Source organism: Oreochromis niloticus, linkage group LG5, assembly GCF_001858045.2.
Source record: "Oreochromis niloticus isolate F11D_XX linkage group LG5, O_niloticus_UMD_NMBU, whole genome shotgun sequence".
Classification (NCBI taxonomy): Eukaryota; Metazoa; Chordata; class Actinopteri; order Cichliformes; family Cichlidae; genus Oreochromis; species Oreochromis niloticus.
This window is the reverse complement of record NC_031970.2, coordinates 15429911-15444246: the sequence shown is the minus strand read 5'-3', so window position 1 is coordinate 15444246 and position 14336 is coordinate 15429911. Positions and strand designations below refer to the sequence as shown.

Here is a 14336-nt window from a genome sequence, read left to right as displayed (position 1 = left end):
CAGTTGTCTGTGGATTGACGCATTCAAATTGCCCAAAATGCATACTCTAGCAGGAACTGCTGGACTAAATGACTAACTCTATTCTGGTTATAGTGTGCAGAGGTAGAGTTTGAAGCACTGAGGAGGGGCATGCAGTCTGACCGGGCACTTGGCAATCAAGAGTTGGGTATGGGGCAAACTGAGAAGAATACAGTCAGGCAGTGTTAAGGCAGCATGATTAAACCTCTATTGTTAAGTGACTATTGACCTATAAGAATACAAGGCGTAGCAGCGTTTGTGGAACTGACCCAAGAGCAAATGGTCTGGTACAGGATGCAGGACGAGTCTGCTCCACATGTGTCTTTGGCCGTGCATGTGGGACACCAGGCCAAACACTTTGGTCAGGCTGGCCCCAGATCAACTGAACAGTCTCTGAGCTGCTTCCTGGAAAGGGGCCCTGACCCGGTGGATTACATGTGAGCCCTCTGTTCATTTTATAGATAGTTGGTACAGTCTGTGCTACTCTGCCACCTCCCAGATATATGAATATAATATGATATATATAATGATATATAATAAGAAGCATACCACATTACAGGAGGATGTTTAACTCACACTTACAGATAAAACCTGTTAGTTGGATTGGATCAAGCTTGGATCACGTTCCCATCATAAACAACTCTCCTCCAAATGGTCTTGGTGCAGTTATTTTGATCTCCACTCCAGTGAGATTATCATGTTCACATCTGCACAAACAAAAGGAAAAAACAAACCAGATTTTACTTAAAGTAAAGGAGTTAATTCATTTCCCCAAATGGTCACATTCAAAACATTGTGGAGGGCTGCACCAATAAGCCTATAGGAGATCAAATTAATAAACTGAAATAAAAATCACAACACTGTTAAATTAAAGAATATAATTTTAACATAACTGGCTTGTTTTTACATCAAGTCTCTGAAATTGTTTAACAAACATAAATTAGCTACAATTAATGTGAACAAGAACGAAATCAATAATCAATTTATGCATGCATTTATATGCTTTACATTTTTCATGCAGTTTGCAAGTTTTGTTTCTTAAACTTAATGTTGAGTGTTTTGTTCATTTGTATACCATTTGTATATATATGTAGTTCCCTTGAACTATAAATTACATCAGCCACTAATTTTGTTATTTCTAGTAAATTAAATGTACTGAAGGTTTGACACTTGATGCATTATGAATATTTAGTCACCGGTTTACTCTTAAACAATATAACAACAATGTGATGTGTCATTTTATCCTCTATTCAGTTTATTGAATGGTTTCAATTGAAATGTATGAATATATGCTTGGAATTATCTATTGTATAAAGTTTCTACAGGATTTGCAGAAATAAAAGTGAACATTTCTAATTTGAGTCCAAAACATAAAGTGTCTTGAGGTAGCAGAATAAATGTAGAAAAATACAGAATGTTTATGTCTTTACTTTGTTTCTTACAAAATTTCTCATTTTTAACTCTCTTGATGTTAACCGGATTCATCTTTCCAAATGTTAAATCCAGTGTCAGGCTTATTCATTTTTTTTTGTTTTCATTCAAGTTCTTTTGTTTCCATTCAAATTCTGTTGTTTTCATTCAAATGCCATTGTTTTCATTCAAATTATGCTGTCTTCTTTCAAATTCTGTTTTTTTTTTTTCAAATTCTGTTATTTTCATTCAAATTTCGCTGTTTTCATTCAAATTCTCTTGCTTTCATTGAATTCAGTTCTTTTCATTCTAATTCTGTTCTTTTCATTCTAATTCTGTTGTTCTTTATTCTACTTCTGTTGTTTTCTTCCTGATTTTGTTTTCATTCAAATTCCATTGTTTTCATTTAAATTCTGTTGTTTTTATTCAAATTCAGTTGTTTTCTTTGAAGTTCTTCTGTTTGTTCTTTCAAAATTCATTTTTTTCATTCTGTTGTTTCCTTTCAAATTCCATTTTTTACAAATTCTATTGTTTTAATTTAAATTGAATAAGATTTTATTCAATCTCTGTTGTTTTCTTTCAAATTCTGTTGTTTTCATTCAAATTATTTTATTTTCATTCACATTCAGTTGTTTTCATTCAAATTCTGTTGTTTTCATTCAAATTCTGTTCTTCTCATTCTAATTCGGTTGTTCCTTATTCTCCTTCTGTTGTTTTCTTCCTAATTTTGTTTTCATTTAAATTCTGTTTTAATTGAAATTCTGTTGTTTTCATTCAAATTCCATTGTTTTCATTCAAATTCTGCTGTTTGTTTTCAAATTCCGTTGTCGTCTTTGAAATTCTGTTGTTTGTTTTCAACTTCTGTTGTTTTCATTCCAATTCCATTGTTTTCTTTCAAATTCTGTTGGGTATTTTCAACTTCCATTGTTTTCATTCAACTTCCGTTGCTTTCATTCAATTTCCGTTGTTTTAATTCAAATTCTCTTGTTTTCATTCAAAGTCGGTGTTTTTCATTCTAATTCTTTTGTTTTTATTCAAATTCAGTTGTTTTCATTTAAATTCTGCTGTTTGTTTTCCAGTTCTGTTGTTGTCATTCTAATTGTGTTGTTTTCATTCAAATTCTGCTGTTTGTTTTCCATTTCTGTTGTTGTCATGCTAATTCTGTTATTTTCATTATAATTCTGTTGTTTTTATTCAAATTCAGTTGTTTTCATTCAAATTCTGCTGTTTTCCTTCAAAGTCTGTTGTTTTCATTCAAATTCTGTTCTTTTCATTCTAGTTCTGTGATTTTCATTCAAATTCCGTTGATTTCATTCCAATTCTGCTGTTTGCTTTCAAATTCAGTTGTTGTCATTCTGTTCTTTTAATTGAAATTCTGTTGTTTTCATTCCAAATCCGCTGTTTTCATTGAAATTCGTTTCTTTTTCAAATTCTGCTCTTTTCATTCAAATTCTGCTGTTTCCATTGAAATTCCATTCTTTTCATTCAAATGATCTTGTTTTCATTCCAATTCCATTGTTTTCTTTCAAATTCTGTCATTTGTTTTCGAATGCTATTGTTCTCGTTCAAAGTCTGTTGTTTTAATTCAAATTCTGTTGTTTTAATTCAAATTCCTTTGTTTTAATTCAAATTCTGCTGTTTGTATTTAATTCTTTTGTACTCGTTCAAATTCTGTTGTTTTCATTAATATTCTGGTATTTTCATTCAAATTCCGTTGTTTTCATTCAAATTCTGTTGTTTTCATTCAAATTCTCTTGTGTTCATTTAAATTCGTTTGTTGTCATTCTAAATCTGTTGTTTTCTTTCAAATTCCGTTGTTTTCTTTCAAATTCTGTTAGTTTTTTCAACTTCCATTTTTTTCATTAAACTTCTGTTGTTTTAGTTGCAGTTCTGTTCTTTTAATTCTAATTCTGTTGTTTTCATTGAAATTCTGCTGTTTGTTTTCAAATTCTGCTCTTTTCATTCAAATTTCGTTGTTTCATTCAAATTCTGTTGTTTTCATTGAAATTCTGCTGTTTATTTTTCAAATTCTGCTCTTTTCATTCAAATTCCATTCTTTTCATTGAAATTCTGCCATTTGTTTTCAAATTCAGTGTTTTTCATTCAAAGTCTGTTGTTTTCATTCAAATTCTGTTGTTTTTATTCAAATTCTGTTGTTTTCATTCCAATTCCATTGTTTTCATTTAAATTCTGCTATTTGTTTTCTGCTTCTCATGTTCTCGTTTAAAGTCTGTTGTTTTCATTAAAATTCTGTTCTTTTCATTCTAGTTCTGTTATTTTCATTCAAATTCCATTGTTTTCATTCACATTCTGCTGTGTCTTTTCAAATTCAGTTGTTGTCATTCAAATTCTGCTGTTTTTATTCAAATTCTGTTGTTGTCCTTCAAATTCTGTTCTTTTTATTCAAATTCTGTTGTTTTCTTTCAAATTCTGCTTTTTTTATTTCAAATTCCTTTATTTTCATTCAAATTCTGCTGCTTGTTTTCAAATTCTGTTTTTTTCATTCAAATTTGTTTGTTTTCGGTTGAATTCTTTTGTTTTCATTCAAATTCAGCTGTTTGTTTTCCATTTCTGTTGTTGTAATTCTAATTCTTTTGTTTTCATTCTAATTCTCTTGTTTTCATTCTAATTCTGTTGTTTTCATTCAAATTCAGCTGTTTGTTTTCAAATTTTGTTCTTTTCATTCAAATTCCGTTGTTTCATTCAAATTCCATTGTTTTCATTCAAATTCTGCTGTTTGTTTTCAAATTCTGCTCTTTTCATTCAAATTCCATTCTTTTCATTGAAATTCTGCAGTTTGTTACTTTTCGGTATTTGAAGTTTTGTTTCAGAAACCAAAACGAAAAAACGATATTTAAAAGAATTTTCATTTTTTTAATTTTTGATAAAGAATAAAATGGGCGAAAATAACTTGTTTTTTCATTCGGTGGTAACAAATAGCCGTCATACACTTAAAATTAGACGTGCTTTTTTGGATTTCTTCGTGATTCAAATAATGAAAGTATACTAGCGCAAAAACAAAAAAATAGACGCATTTTCAATGTCTGAAACGGGAAGTACTTCTTCTGCGCGTTTTTTTATGGCGCGCGCACACCGTCCCCCACACAAGAGATCGACGGCCTTAAAGTTACACTGGAATAAACAGAGGATGGACCATTACGTTGTTTTTAGGAAAACTAAGAGAGTGACACTCCGGGACGAAGACATGACTGCAGAAAAACTGGGTCGCATCTTTCAGGTAGATATGTAAACTTCGCAAACTTTGCTTTCAGCAGTTTTTTTATGAACGTTATTGTTCTTCCTTACTGCGGAACGGCTAACGTTAACATTTGGTGATTTCATGTAGGCCTACTTTTACTAATACTATGTCTAGCCGTCTTCATTGTGCTAATATGTGAATTGTGCACATGTGCTAATGTGTAAATAGTTATTCATTGACTTTTACCGGCTACTAGCTAATAAGTAAGCCTTTAGAGCCTATTAACCGTGTGCACAGGAGTAACACGTTAGCAGAGCAACGTGATTTACGGAAACTTTTCTTAAACAGGTATCCGCGCATACTCTGTACATCACGGATGATTCAAACGTGGCTATGTTCCCCGGTGCGGTCTCTGGTGTTTTCAGCGCATTAGACCTTACACCCAGAGGTCACTATGAAGTCCACGGAGAAGACATGGAGTCAATTCCAACAGCAGGTTCCAGCGGGCAGCGTTTTGCATTTATGCGAGCACCAGCTGTGGCAGCGTCTGCACCTTCACGTTCACAGCAGGCTACTTCAAGTTCCCCTATGTCCTCCAAAACATTTCAGAGGTAGGATGAGTCTGTGTTCTTGAATATTAAATTACAGAACAGGCAAAATAAAAAGAAACATAAGGTGCATGGATAGTTGAATTGTTAAGAATAGCAAAGCTGTTTTAGTACAATTTGCCTATAGCAATCACTGAATGGATTTGTGGCCTGCTGTCTTTTACAAGATATGTAAAATTATTATGTTTTGTTTTACAGATCAGTGTACTTTGCAGATGTAGTTGGTGGGAGGTTGATTCCCAATAGAATGGTGGTTGTACGATTCCTGGAGTCTGAGGCTACGCTTCAAGGGATAGTAGGAAAAGTGCAAGATGCCATTGGTAATTACAACCCAATAATTTTGACAGATGCACAGGGCAATGCAATTCTGGAGTCGGAGGGCACAACAGGTGAGCCATAATATTACAGCTAAAGCCCATATCTTATGGAGAGACATGTCTTACCAGACTCTTTGTAATATTTATTGGGTAATATGGTATTGGCTTCTAAACAGGTTTCTTTGGTTTTGTTTTTCATCTGTAGGGTCACAGTACTGGAGACAAAATGCACGAAAAATTCTTGCTGTGCCTGAACAAGACTTTAATTGCCTCCAGGGAACAAAGAGGAAGAAACTGAGGTATGTGAATAAATATGTATATACTATAGGATGAACATCAATATAGAAGAATTAATTTGATTTAAATCCTATAATAGCAGTAAGACATCACTACATAAATCATCATCTATCAGTAAGTGATGTGATGTTTCTTTAAGCCAGTAAGTAGCTTTGACATCTGATTATCCATTTTTATTTGTAGCAGCCGTAAAGATGATGACAGTGCCAGTTTGGGAGAAGTGAGTGACAAAATAGAAGAGTTGGTGTTGGCATCTCAAAGTCTGCCAGCTGTCACAGCAGCAATCAAAGAGCTCACTGATCTTGCAGTTGCCCAGAAAGTCACAACCCCCAAGCTGCAGACACTCAAGGAGGGATTTAGCTGCGTGGTTTGTATGAGTATGTTCAAATGTTGCTTAGTAAATACATTACATCTACACTAACATTTTAATTACAATTAAAACAATGTCAAACCACATTCAATCATTACTTTGGACAAACATTTTTTTACCAAACATAGGCTCTTTATTCAGCAGTGTCCATTTAAATACTTAGGCACAGACAATCAAGATGCAGGTCTACTGTAACATAACATTCAAAAGTTTACATGCACATTTAATTTGGGTTCTCCTTGCAATCTTGACTATGAAAGTATAGCTTTTCAAATTGATTACAATGTCAGTATGGGTGACGGTACACTGTTCACAGTAATGTAAAACTAAAAAGTTCACATTTAAAATGGGACTGTAGTTGCATATATTGAATCAAGTACCTGTAACTTTTTCATTTTTCTTGCTTGCTAATTGAGAAAATGTACTGATTTTGCCCCTCATCAATTATAGACAAAAATATAGACAGGGACTTTCTCAGAACAGCGTGAACAAGAGTAATTACAGAATAACCAAAAATATTCTGCATGCTGTCTGTAAATTTATGTCAAGACTGACTTTGAACCTATAGTTTGAACTAAATTCAACATAAATGGATAACAGTCTCACTTATCTGATTTACTTTTGCAGACATCATTGAGGATCCAGTGTTCTCACTGTGCTGCAGAAGCATTATTGGCTGCAAGACATGTGTGGAACAGTGGCAAGAGACATCACAGCACTGTGCAAAATGCAGGGAGAGTAACAACGGAGTTCTACAAATTACTGGTCTAACAGCTGCATTTTCTGTATTGAAATCTTTTTTTGCAGAGGAGTAATGTAGTGTGTACACACAAATGTTTACAGTCAGTTGATTTTTTTTTTTGTCTGTTCTGTACAGTTTACAGATGCAGTGGTTCATACATTTCTCTGAGTTATGTTTATGAGACAGAGCAGAGCTTCTTTGTATGGCATAAAGTCACCATTTACGGCTCTAAAAAACAAATGTGAAATATCAGGATATTTTTCTGCAAAATGACTCTCTGTTCTAAGTTTGTCCTGTTCGGTTGTGAAGGGATCAACTCCAAAAGTCGAATATTCTTTGAGTGCAGATCCCAAGTGCTGCCTGTAAAGGTCTGCTGCTTCAAGTGCATTTGGCAAGAGCTCTGGAGAAATTCTTCTTTTACACCCATGTTCTGCAAAGTGATTTGGTATGCCTTTTCCTGTAAAAAATAGAGGAGGTGTTTAAATGTTCATTATCAGGGTTGTAAGCAATCTGACTTTTTTTTTTTTTTTTTTTACCTGGGATTCTATGAGCATTCCATGATTCTACCACACTTGCAAGACCAATGTTACACAGCTGACAGGTTAGATTGGACACACAGTATCGCACAAGGTTATCCTCCATATCTATCTCCTCCTGGTCCATCAGCTGGAGTAGGGCAGTTTTTAGTGGGTAGTTGACACGGTTGTTGATTTCAGGCCAAATCCTTTCAACTGTGTGGTTCTAAAAGAGTTAAAAGAAACATGTCTTAAATGTACGTAGTAGTACACGTAATAGTATAAGAATTTCAGCTGATGTTAATGGTACTTAAATCTTACTCTTGTGGATGAGGTCTGTAAATAAGGCAGTCTCTCCTGATTGAAGCGATGATGTGACAGCATCTCTTGCATGAACAGTGTTAAATAAAATTCCTTTCCATGGTCTACTCGCACCTGGTCCCACATACCATAGGTGATCACTGCAGGTCTGGTACAGGAAAAATAAAGAACATTTATTAACTATTTTGCTTTAAGACCAGCAAAGGTGTTATTATTTTGAATGTATTCATTCATGTTTTTTTTGGGTAATATTTTAGTTGTAGTAGGACAACATATATTTCTTAAGTTTCTTTGCAATGTCACTGTCATGCTCAGACTTTAGATGTATGTCAGAACAATTGAAAGATATGTGGAAATCCAAGAACCTTGTTCCATTCATAAATGAACACTGATTAATTGCAATAAAGTAGTTAAATGATTCATGTGCAATTCCATTTTATTTATTTTTACATTAATAGAAAATGTTGATCAAAATGTTTGGTAAGTTCTTAATATATTATATTCAGGAACATAACCAGACCCATCTGTTGCATGTCTAATTTAAATTCAAATATTGTAAATTTGGGTGCAGCTCATGTCCAATATGACTAACATGTCCATCAAAACACTTAAGATGAAATAAATGGTTTGAGAGGTTGTATTACCTGAAAACATATTCATAGATGCTCAAGTTGTTTTTGATTGGCATTGTGGAATGACTCACAATCTTTTTACTGAATCCATCTACAGCTAAAACATGGGTGACTCCAAACATTACAAGTTTCTCGTTTTGGTCCAGGTGAACCTTGTGCCCCATGCATTCAGCATGGTACGGTGTGGGATTAAGATTCCGAGCTCCCTTACAAAAAAATCACAAAAATAAATGACAGCTGACTGGATAAAGGCAGATTTGATCATACGTTTGAGGAAGAGTCAAGTAACTGTTAAAGCAGGGCGTACATCTGTTAAACAGAATTAGGCCCTACCATTACATGATGTATATCACAAATATGACAAAGAACATTGGAATACAGTTCTAGTGGAAGATTAAATAACATAGGCTACCTGGCGTCTTGCTTCATGATAAGGTTGATGCACCTCTCTTAAAATTGACCCAATTCGTCCCTCTGCAGCATGTACCCCTTTTGTGGACAGATAGCCCTTCATCATTTTGCGGCCATATGTTGGGCCCACCTGTTTAAAATAAAAGATCATGCTACTACTAGAACAACAAATGTAAAGTAGCTTATTCTGAAAGCAAATGTGTAAAGCTAAAGTATTGTGCTAATTAACTGTACAAATACCAGTGAGAGACATCTTTAAAATAACTAACGTTACCCACCACCCGCAAGACGCTAAAACGCGCGGGCGCGCGCACACAGTCTAGACTAACCCCCTTACAACCCAGTTAAGACAACCATACACAGTCATAAGGTGAAGGAAGAAAGTACCTTACCTCATTTATAGCTTGTGTCACCTCAAGCTCCAACCGTGTGTCCGAGAGTCGACAGCTAGTGATTTGCTCAGCACAAAACTTTCTAACATTTCTCGCAGAAAATCCTCTCACTTCCCCGTGTTCATATGACAGACGCTCTGATATAATTTCCGATGACAGGCCTTGTTTTGCCATCTCCATGATCACGTCTGAGTATTTTTCCAACGTCATGATGTCCACACTACAGTGTTTGCCATAAGTTTGCGCATCACTTGTACAGGTTGTTGACCTACTAAAACTTCCGGTTCAGACAAAATAAATAAAGGGCCCTTTCTCGTTCTTTTTTCTTGGGTTTTTCGTTTCTGATGTGCGAAAGGACAAAATGAAAAAAACAATTGTTTTACGTTTTTCATTTTAGCTTTTTAAGTTGAGAATTAAATAAGTGTCTCATTTTCTTTTTTAAATTATACTTTCTGAAACGAAACTTCAAATACCGAAAAGTACACGGATCGTTTTCACATTCAGTGTTTTTCATTCACAGTTTTTTGTTTTCATTCAAATTCTGTTGTTTTCATTCAAATTCCGTTGTTTTCATTCAAATTCTGCTGTTTCTTTTCAAATTCAGTTGTTGTCATTCAAATTCTGTTGTTTTTATTCAAATTCTGTTGTTTTCATTCCAATTCCATTGTTTTCATTTAAATTCTGCTATTTTTTTTCTGCTTCTCATGTTCTCGTTTAAAGTCTGTTGTTTTCATTAAAATTCTGTTCTTTTCATTCTAGTTCTGTTATTTTCATTCAAATTCCATTGTTTTCATTCACATTCTGCTGTGTCTTTTCAAATTCAGTTGTTGTCATTCAAATTCTGTTTTTTTATTCGAATTCTGTTGTTGTCATTCAAATTCTGTTGTTTTGATTCAAATTCTGTTGTTTTCTTTCAAATTCTGCTTTTTTATTTCAAATTCCATTGTTTTCATTCAAATTCTGCTGCTTGTTTTCAAATTCTGTTGTTTTCATTCAAATTTTTGTTTTCAGTTGAATTCTTTTGTTTTCATTCAAATTCCATTGTATTCTTTGACATGCTTTTATTTTCATTCAAATTCAGTTGTTTTCATTGAAATTCTGCTGTTTGATTTCAAATTCAGTTTTTTTCATTCAAATTCTTTTGTTTTCATTCTAATTCTTTTTTTCATTCAAATTCTGTTGTTTCCATTCAAATTCAGTTGTTTTCATTCCAAGTCTGTTTTTTGTTTTCCAATTCTTTTGCTTTCATTTAAATTCCATTGTTTTAACTGAAATTCATTTGTTTTAATTCAAGTTTTTGTTGTTTTTATTGAAATTCTGCTATTTGTTTCTTCTGTTCTTTTCAATCAAATTCCATTGTTTCCATTCAAATTCTGCTGTTTGTTTTCAAATTCTGTGTTTTTCCTTTAAATTCAGTTCTTTTCCTTCTTCTTTTCTAATTCAGTTGTTTTCATTCAAAGTCAGTTTTTTTCATTCAAATTCTGTTGTTTTTATTCAAATTCTGTTGTTTTCATTCAAATTCTGTTGTCTTCATTCAAATTCAGCTTTTTGTTGTCAAATTCTGTTCTTTTCAATCAAATTCCATTGTTTTTATTCAAATTCTGCTGTTTTCAAATTCTTTTGTTTTTGTTGAAAGTCTTTTGTTTTCATTCACATTCTTTTATTTTCATTCAAATTCTGCTGTTTTAATTGAAATTCTGTTGTTTTCAAATTCCGTTGTTTTCATTCAAATACTGTTGTTTTCATTCTAATTCCGTTCTTTCCACTCAAATTCTGCTGTTTGTTTTCAAATTCTGTTGTTTTCATTCAAAGTGCGGTGCTTTCACTCTAATTATGTTGTTTTCATTCTAATTCTGTTCTTTTCATTCAAATTCTGTTCTTTTCATTGTAATCTGTTCTTTTCATTCTAATTCTGTTCTTTTCATTCTAATTCTTTTGTTTTCATTCACATTCCGTTGTTTTCATTTAAATTCTGCTTTTTTAAAAAAAAATTCTGTTGTCTTCATTCAAAGTTTGTTGTTTTCATTATAATTCTGGTGTTTTCATTAAAATTCTGCTGTTTGTTTTCAAATTCTGTTGCTTTCATTAAAATTCCATTCTTTTCATTCAAATTTTCTTTTCATTCAAATTCTGTTGACTTCTTTTAAATTCCTTTGTTTTTATTCAAATTCTGCTGTTTCTTTTCAAATTCAGTTGCTTTCATTCCAAGTCTGTTGTTTTCATTCAAATTCCATTGTTTCCATTCAATTTCAGTTGTTTTCATTTGAATTTTGCTCTTTGTTTTCCCATTCTGTTGTTTTCATTTAAATTCTGTTGTTTTAACTGAAATTCAGTTTTTTTAATTCAAGTTTCTATTGTTTTCATTGAAATTCTGCTATTTGTTTCCAACTTCTGTTCTTTTCAATCAAATTCCGTCGTTTCCATTCAAATTCTGCTGTTTGTTTTCAAATTCTGTTTTTCCTTTTAATTCAATTCTTTTCCTTCTTGTTTTCTAATTCAGTTGTTTTCATTCAAAGTCAGTTTTTTCATTCAAATTCTGTTGTTTTTATTCAAATTGTGTTGTTTTCATTCAAATTCTGTTGTCTTCATTCAAATTCAGCTTTTTGTTGTCAAATTCTGTTCTTTTCAATCAAATTCCGTTGTTTTCATTCAAATTCTGCTGTTTGTTTTCAAATTCTTTTGTTTTTATTCTCATTCTGTTGTTTTCTTTCTAATTCCGTTCTTTCCACTCAAATTCTGCTGTTTGTTTTCAAATTCTGTTGTTTTCATTCAAAGTCTGTTGCTTTCACTCCAATTCTGTTGTTTTCATTCTAATTCTATACTTTTCATTCAAAGTCTGTTCTTTTCATTCTAATTCTGTTCTTTTCATTCTAATTCTTTTGTCTTCATTCACATTCTGTAGTTTTCATTCAAATTCTGCTTTTTGTTTTCAAATTCTGTTGTCTTCATTAAAAGTGTGTTGTTTTCATTCTACTTCTTTTGTTTTCATTTAAAGTCTGTTGTTTTCATTCAAATTCCGCTCTTTGTTTTCAAATTCTTTTGTTTTACAGACTTGGTGTAGATTCCCCTGGGTACTAGTGATGGGATTTCCAGCTCTTTTTAGAGAACCGGCTCCGTAGTTGCTCTGCTTCCACGTCTGCAATATTGTTGTTTCGAATTGCTGTTTCTGTGGCTGTAATCAGTTCCAATAGCTGGATTTGTCTCGGCATCACAGCAAAATTCAACCTTTTAGCAAGGATGTTTTTCTCTGCTTGGGTGAGCTGTCTGTCAGACAAATTCTTCACCCACTTGTCCACATCGTCTGTGTGGCATCCTCTCTTCTGGCCACTGAAGACATTCTCCCTATTTTGCTGTGGTTTCCGACGTACAACAAGTAAGTCAAACTTCCTTTGTTGCCTGGTCTTAGACTTCTCATGCTGTGCTAGATAAGCCTTCTCAAGGAATTCAAACACCTTTTTAAGAGTATTGTCATCTAGAACAGCGGTCCCCAACCCCCGGGCCTCGGACCGGTACCGGTCCGTGAGTCGTTTGGTACCGGGCCGCGAGAGTTGAGGCTCAGGTGTAAAATGTATGGTTTTCCGGGTTTTTAATCGGTTTTTAGCGTTATTTTATTATCGTTTTTATCGTTAACTCGGTTTTCCTGGGTCTTTTCACGTGTGTTATGAATAAATCTTCTTTTTTTCGGTACCGGCACTAGTTTTTATTTTGTTGTATTTATCCGCGACACCTTATTGCCGGTCCGTGAAAATATTGTCGGGCATAAACCGGTCCGTGGCGCAAAAAAGGTTGGGGACTGCTGATCTAGAAGCATTGTAAGTCTCTGTCGGATCCGCTCCTTTCGCCATCTTACAATGCTGTGATTGCAGCCATTCCCCAACTCTCTGTAAATGGTACTCATGGCCATTGACCAGTAGTCGTTGATCAATGAGCTTTGATCAGTGGTTGTTGATCAATGGTCATGAGAATTTGCATATTAATAATCAAGGAACTGACCTCCCAGCCCATTGTTCCTTCAGTGGTGCTAGTTTCAGTCATTATGACAAATTTTGACTTTGAAATGAAATAATCAATATTTTTTTATTTTTTTAAATGTGACTCTAGTATTTTTTAGTTACAAGGTTATTGGCTGTGAAGGTTCTCAGTCATCCAGGTCATGGTAGTCTAAAGCAGTCATTCTCAAACTGTGATACACGGGAAAGCTCCAATTTTTTTTAAAGATGAAATATTATACAATTGTGGAGGTATACAAACACGACACGAGAGTTCCCAAGGCTCTTCTGGGAGCCAGAGTCAACCAGAAAACATCTCCCTGAGCGTGAGTCCTCTATAAAGAGCAGCCTTTCCTTATCGCCAGCGGTCTTGGCCGCTACAGAGTGCTGGCAGGCTCATTTCCCTGGGCCTTAAAACTGCAAAGGCAGCATGGCGCTGTCACGCTGATGGTATACACAGGCCTTTTCCGCCGTGCTGCGATCCCAGCAACCATTGATGATAGGCAGGCCCCCAGGAGAATTGGTGGGGGTGCGGGAGATGCCGTTGGTGAGTCGGGAACTATCGCCTGGATGCCGTAGCTCCTGGTAGCCAGGAGAATGCGAGTAAATGGTAATCCTTTGCGGCCAGCAGTGGTTAGGGTTAGGGTGGCAACTGTCAGAGGAAGACGTGAGTGAAGAGGAATCCGCCGTCATCAGTTTACTCATTAAAACATGTTGTCTGTGAAGGTTCTCAGTCATCCAGGTCATCGTAGTCAAAGGAATTTGCAAAGAAAAGCGTCTGGACTTCTTTAAGTTGCTTGAAGACGTTTCACCTCTCATACAGTGTAAACTGTATGTGGTGTTAAATAGGCCTATACTACTGTACATTAATGTCACTCATAAGGGTCATGACAAGAACATTGTGGAGGGCTGCACCAATAAGCCTATAGGAGATCTGAAACTGCCGTTGTGTGGGTGTGGTGTTCTCTCTCCTCCTCTCTTGCTCCACCCCTCTGTCTCTCTCTCACTCTTCTTTCTCCCCAGGACACAGCTGCATTTGATTAGCCTCGTTTACCACCTGGACCCAGTCAGCAATCACCTCTCTGAGGCTATATAAGCTGGGGATGACCTGCGAG

The 14336-nt window shown here is 34.6% G+C and overlaps 2 protein-coding genes across 3 annotated transcripts; one reads left to right on the top strand and one right to left on the bottom strand.

The window, feature by feature from the left end:
• The first annotated feature begins 4255 nt into the window (after nucleotides 1–4255).
• LOC109202256 (uncharacterized) lies at nucleotides 4256–8217 on the top strand. 2 transcript variants are annotated; one of them, XM_019359172.2, is made up of 6 exons: nucleotides 4256–4666; nucleotides 4976–5238; nucleotides 5434–5624; nucleotides 5758–5851; nucleotides 6033–6216; nucleotides 6847–8217. In XM_019359172.2, exons 1-6 carry the CDS (start codon nucleotides 4469–4471, stop codon nucleotides 6988–6990), a joined length of 1074 nt encoding a protein of 357 aa, XP_019214717.1. In that variant the 5' UTR covers nucleotides 4256–4468; the 3' UTR covers nucleotides 6991–8217. The 2 variants fall into 2 exon arrangements, with proteins under 2 accessions (XP_019214717.1, XP_019214716.1); XM_019359171.2 differs by having other exon boundaries at nucleotides 4258–4666; nucleotides 6033–6226.
• On the bottom strand, nucleotides 6330–9717 carry LOC109202255 (uncharacterized). The gene is made up of 6 exons (XM_019359170.2): nucleotides 9233–9717; nucleotides 8842–8970; nucleotides 8442–8635; nucleotides 7798–7945; nucleotides 7498–7702; nucleotides 6330–7418 (listed from the first exon to the last, which is right to left on the bottom strand). Exons 1-6 carry the CDS (start codon nucleotides 9440–9442, stop codon nucleotides 7114–7116), a joined length of 1191 nt encoding a protein of 396 aa, XP_019214715.1. The 5' UTR covers nucleotides 9443–9717; the 3' UTR covers nucleotides 6330–7113.
• Nucleotides 9718–14336: the final 4619 nt, after the last annotated feature.

What these genes read in the sequence shown, in the direction of transcription:
- LOC109202256 (XM_019359171.2), top strand. Translation starts at nt 4,469, where the DNA reads ATGTCTGAAACGGGAAGTACTTCTTCTGCGCGTTTTTTTATGGCGCGC. An exon ending in ACAAAGAGGAAGAAACTGAG is followed by an intron (nt 5,852 to 6,032) that starts GTATGTGAATAA and finishes TTTTATTTGTAG; the next exon opens with CAGCCGTAAAGATGATGACA. An exon ending in TAGCTGCGTGGTTTGTATGA is followed by an intron (nt 6,227 to 6,846) that starts GTATGTTCAAAT and finishes TTACTTTTGCAG; the next exon opens with ACATCATTGAGGATCCAGTG.
- LOC109202255 (XM_019359170.2), bottom strand. Translation starts at nt 9,442, where the DNA reads ATGACGTTGGAAAAATACTCAGACGTGATCATGGAGATGGCAAAACAA. An exon ending in ATCATGAAGCAAGACGCCAG is followed by an intron (nt 8,636 to 8,841) that starts GTAGCCTATGTT and finishes TTTTTTTGTAAG; the next exon opens with GGAGCTCGGAATCTTAATCC. An exon ending in TACAGACCTCATCCACAAGA is followed by an intron (nt 7,703 to 7,797) that starts GTAAGATTTAAG and finishes TAACTCTTTTAG; the next exon opens with AACCACACAGTTGAAAGGAT.